Below are 5268 nucleotides of genomic sequence, written 5' to 3'. Positions count from 1 at the left end.
TCTTCACCAGCGACAACACGAGTGTTACCCCAGTTGAAGTCGTCCATGTACCAGAACGAGTATAGAGGGAGGCCGAAACTGAAGACGGGGATGGCAAGGATGTACAGAACCATCCATCCAATCATCTCCCACTTGCGACGCAAAATGAAGATGATAGCCTGCAGACCGAAGACGGCAGCGATCAAGATGAAGGCTGTGACAGGCACGACGTCCGGTGACCGGATGACCATGACAATCAGGTAGACGATGTAGGCCATAGTCACAGGTTGCAAGACTGTGCTGAGCAAGTCGACGAAGACGATGAAGCGCATAGAGAAGCAGCAGAAACCGCAGAGCTGGGCCATGGGAATGAGCTCGATGAGGTTGTGCACGGTAGAGTTGATCCAGCGACGACGCTGCGACATGAAGACAGCCCAAGAGTCGGGAGCGATGGTCCAGGCGTGAGCGCGGAAGATGTACTTCGTCTTGTACTTGTTGTGGAATTTGAGGAGGAGTGTGGTGAGGTAACGATCCTCACCCAGATGAAGCAAGTTCTTCATATGAAGAGTGTCAACTCGAATAGTCGCGTAGGCCTCGACAATTTCGCGGCTCACGAACAGAGGCTTGCCCGTCTCAGCGGCGCGAATGCGGTACATGGAGAAACAACCGGGAAGACACGTGACACTGCCAAAAAGACTCTCGAACGCCTTGGTGAGGTTGTGCGAGATCCAGTACTCGTAAACCTGGATCATGGTGATGAAAGATGACTTGGCATTGGTGAGAGCGGTCTCGCCGCAGACAGCGATCAGGCGCGTGTCATCCAAGAAAGCGGACACCATACGTGTAGCGGAATCGGGAGCGACTACCGTGTCGGCATCGATCTGGAACATGAACTCGTAGAATGTAGGGTTGACACCAATGATGTTGCGGATTTGGTGATACATTTCAAGCTCGAGGGGGCTCATGGCCAGGTTGTAGTGGACGCGGTTGAGGAAGCGCATGATAACCATCTGCGAGTCACGCTTGCCACGGTTGCCGGGGCGAGACACCTCGGAGGGCTTGCCGACCTTGACAACGACCAGGAACGGGACGATGTGACCCTGGACCTCGTAAAGACCAGAGTAGACCTTGCCCATGTTGTGCTGCTTGAGACCTTCACCCAGTGACTCGAAGCTGAGGGGTTCAGGGTCGACAGTCTCCGAGACGCCGAGGATGTCGAGTACGATGCGAGGAGTGGACCGGTCGTTGCCCTGGCCAACAATCATGCCGTCGCAGATAACGACAAGGAGCTTGCGTTTGTCATCATAGTGCATCCTGGCGGCTGAGTCGATAGCACGACGCAACGAATCTTCATCCTCAGTGTAGGCGGGAATTTGACACATGATGAACTTGTCGAGATTTTCGGGCATGTTCTTGGTTCCGAATTGCAGGGCGGCGAAGAACTTGAAGGCGATAATAGTGACGAGCATGATGGAAATAGCAAGGACCAAGTATTCGGCAAACTTGCAGCGAACCGAGCTTCGTGTGTCGACATCACCGACGTAGAAGAGATTGTTGAGACAGGTCAGCATCCGGGTCTTGGCTTGCTGGCTAAGGTTGAGCGAGGCCCAGTGTCTGGTAGCGTCTGCACCAGAAAGTTGTCGGAAAAGTCTGATGACATCCTCCTCCATGAAGTCAACAGAGTCTCTAGCAACGCCACTGACGTCCTTGCCGTCTTCTCCTACTGTCCGGCGACCTCCAACCACGTATTCTGTCAAATCGAACACACGGCCGTTCATGCTGACAATCGTCCTCGAGTTGCGCGCCAGAGTCTTCATGTATTTTGGAGAGTATCCAATACGACCCTTGAGGTAGTTTGCCCTAAGCATCGCCATCTGTTGGAAGTACCAATCCTTCCGCGTGTCGTTGGTAAAGTAGCGGAAGTCGTGGAAGTTGGCGTTGATGTCTTGCTGGCTGATCAAAGTGGGCGAGCCAGTCACGTTGGTAGACCTGTAGTCGATCAAAACGGCGGGATCAATAGACCCAGCACGACCCTGGCACAAGGCGCTGACTTGGACGGGGAAAAGAGAGGTAGCATCCTTGCCGGCGTACTCGAGGATATCCTCTGTGGACACGAGGTTGGGGGGATAATGACGGGGTGCGAACTTCTCCAGGTCGAAAACGTAACCGCGGATCGAGACGTAGGCACCAGGGCTCCCACTGCTCCCGTCGTACGCCGAGAGTTCGGCAGCGCTGTAGACATGCTGACGAGGACAGATGAGCATGGGGAACACAACGATGAAAAAGGCAGCTAGGAGACAAGACAGCCAAATGATCAGGTTGATCGCCAGCTTCTCTCGCCAGGCCATGCGGACGTCCTTGCGAGGCATGCGGCCGATGAAGCGGATCAGGAAGTCGGGAATGAACCAAGTCAGGAGATAGACCATGAAGAGCCAGCGCTTGCGGCTGGCACTGTCCCTGTATTCTTCGACCTCCACGAGACTCTTCTCGTTGCCACGCTCGGCCATCTGCTCTCGAGTGTCAAAGTTCTTGAACATGTCTCCGCCGCCGAAGGCTGAAACACCAGCTTCCGAGCGGGAGTCAGATCCATCGTTCGCACCAAAGTAGCCGTTCTTGCCCTTTTCGCCGTACATGAGTGGCGTGTTGCCTGTAGACAGCAAACGCTCCTTTGAGGCAGCAAACGGGTCGGCGGGCGAGGCGCCGTGGGGTGTGAGGCCGTCGCCTCCGTCCGATGGCAGGCCAAACCTGCCATGTGCCGAGGAGGCTTCAGAGAGGTGGGCAATCTCCATCCAGCAGCGCTCACTGACGAACACGCCAGTGGAGCCGATGCGGACTTCGTTGCTGGGCCAGCGCTTGTCCTCGACAACCATTTCAACCCTCTCTCTCTCACTTCCCATGAGGATCGTTTCGGCGTCCGCGAGACCCAAAAACTCTCCGAATGGAAGGAAAAGACTAAAGTCGGCGGACCGCAGCCTCTGGCTGATTTCGGCGATGCCGAACGTTTGCACCTGCGTCCTAACGCATTTACTGTCGAACTGGCTTGCGATGCGGCGGTCATTGGGCTTCAGGCAGAACACAAAGTATGAGTTCGTGCTTGGGTCGGCCACAGCCTTCGTGACGTTATCGAGAGCTGCAAGGAACTGTCCAGAGGCACCTTGCTCAGACGCCGCGGCCTTGGCTGCTCCGCCGGCCTGCGAGTTGTTCTCGCTGAGTTTCTCGAGCTCCTCTTCGGCAGCCTTCTGCTGCAGAACACGCTGGTTGCGGGCCGTGCGGGCCGTCTTTCTCGACATGACACTTGGTGTCCTCATGGGCTTCGAGCTAATGGTCGCCTGCATGACAGTTGAACGCTCCTTGGGGTGAGTGACGGTCTGGAGAGCGTCCTGACCAAACAGGCGGGCAACGAATTCACTCTTTGTCGAGTTGATCATGTTGAGCAGATCGCCCGAAATGACCTCGCCATTCTCCTCGATCAGGCCCTTGACCTGATAATCGACCTCACCAGCGAAGTGCTTCACCGTGAAGATGGGGGCCGAGTTTTCTGTGAGGAAGTTACTGCCGGGAAGCTTGGCAGTCGACGACCCGGCCGTGATGGCAGGGTTCTTCCCCTCGAAACGCTTTCGCATGCTTTCAAGGAACTGGATGTCAGTACGGTGACGACGACTCTGGTCATCCAGGATGCTGAGGAGACCGTTCCCAGGCTTCAAGAGTCCGCGGACAGCATCAGAGTTGTCGAAGTAACTGGTCGCAGCAACGCTAACCTCTTCGTTCTCCAGCATATCGGCTTTGCGGTCGAAGAAATTCTGGAGAGTAAGGTTGTACAGGGCCTCGGTAGCGGAGTTGTTGAGCAGCTGGTCGAGGGCCGACTTGGTTGAGGCTTGCTGTTCGAAGCCAGGGAAATCAATGATGGAAACGGTGTTGGCCACGGCATCGTCAGCAGCGCACAGGCGTTGATTGATGCTCTCAATGATGTAGGTCACCAGCAGAGAATAAATGGTCCGGGCAAGCTCGTTCGCGTGGGAGCGAGCGCCGTTCGGGTCCAGCATGACGGTGACACGCTCCTTGTGAATCATCTTCGTCTTGTAGGAAAGTGTGTTCTGCAGATCTTGGGCGTTGACGCCAAGGAAGGCAGCGATGATAGCCAGGACATCTTTGTTCTTGGCTGCGGTGACGACTGTAGCACCCTCGTGGGAGAAACCACCGCTGTCGTCACCGGTGACCTGAGTGTTGGCGGATGACTCAAACTCTAGCTGACCGATGTGAAGAACGCTAGCGAGGATCTGGCAGATCTCGGCAATCTCGCTACGGGGAAACTCAAGCTTCTTGAGCGCGTTCTTGAAAACCTGGAAGCCTCGGCATCATGATGCCGACCTTGAGCTGGGTCGGATGACCCAGATACTTCCATCGCCTCTGCTGCACGCTGGAATCCTCCAAGCCCAAGTGAGTCTTTTCAGCCGGGCTGGTGCCGGCCAGGAGATAGTAAAGAACATGAAAGTTTCGCTCGCCCGTTGGGACGTCTGCGATCCGAGACCTCTCCAGTCGATGATCTAGAAGCTTGCCGCCGATCAGAACAGGGTTCGTGGTCGAGGCGGTATCGTACTGGAGCTCGTAGAAGAGGCCAGCCTTGGAGGCGGTCGGCGTCGTCGCGGTTTTGGTTGTGGTCAGGGTGTCGAAGACGTAGGCAGCCAGTGACACTTTGGTGGAGAGAGGAGTCGAGGATTTGTTGAGCAGCGAAGCAAGTAGGTGGGAGCGAAGCGTAGACTTTCCTGAGCCCGACTCGCCACTATATAGAACAGAATTAGCAATTGACGGGTTACAGGAGAGCGAGGGAGAGCATTGCATACAGGAAGACAACAGCCTGGTTTTCGGAACGGTGACCCAGCCTGAGCCAGGCGCGTTCAGCCATCTCCTCGGCGCCAGCCATGGCACTCCCCTCCTTGCCGCCGTCGGGGCCCTTAGAGGAAGAGGTGTATGTGTTGAGAGAGATCAAGGCATGGGAGGACAGCTGAGCAGTCGGCAGCGACAGGTGGAAGCGGCTCGCGAGGTGTGCCGTCAAATGCGTATCGGACTGGAGATGTGCTGGGAGTGCTGGCAGCGAAGGTTGCGTGTGAGCCCCGCCGCTGCCTGCCAGGGGAGGCAGGTTCATGGCCATGAATGGCAGGGTGCCTGCGGGACTTGAAGCGGACGGGTGGTGTGCTTGGGTGCGTAGCTGTCGAAGGCGAGTAGAACAGGACGTTGAGTTGATATCGTTGTGCTCGGGTCGTTGCAGCAGGTCGATGGGACGCTGTTAGA

General features: G+C 56.2%; 1 protein-coding gene across 1 annotated transcript in view; it reads right to left on the bottom strand.

Moving 5' to 3' along the window:
- VDBG_00809 (chitin synthase) overlaps nt 1-5268 on the bottom strand; it is a gene marked incomplete at both ends in the record, with an annotated part of 6605 nt that overhangs the window by 493 nt on the left and 844 nt on the right. Inside the window, 4 exons of the mRNA XM_003009081.1 lie at nt 111-3677; nt 3738-4278; nt 4376-4759; nt 4821-5185. Coding sequence (XP_003009127.1) covers nt 111-3677; nt 3738-4278; nt 4376-4759; nt 4821-5185 — 4857 coding nt within the window. The remainder of the gene's footprint in view (nt 1-110; nt 3678-3737; nt 4279-4375; nt 4760-4820; nt 5186-5268) is intronic.

The sequence above is a fragment of the Verticillium alfalfae genome, genomic scaffold (assembly GCF_000150825.1).
Source record: "Verticillium alfalfae VaMs.102 supercont1.1 genomic scaffold, whole genome shotgun sequence".
In the NCBI taxonomy this organism is placed as follows: domain Eukaryota; kingdom Fungi; phylum Ascomycota; class Sordariomycetes; order Glomerellales; family Plectosphaerellaceae; genus Verticillium; species Verticillium alfalfae.
This window is presented reverse-complemented; position numbering and strand designations above follow the sequence as displayed.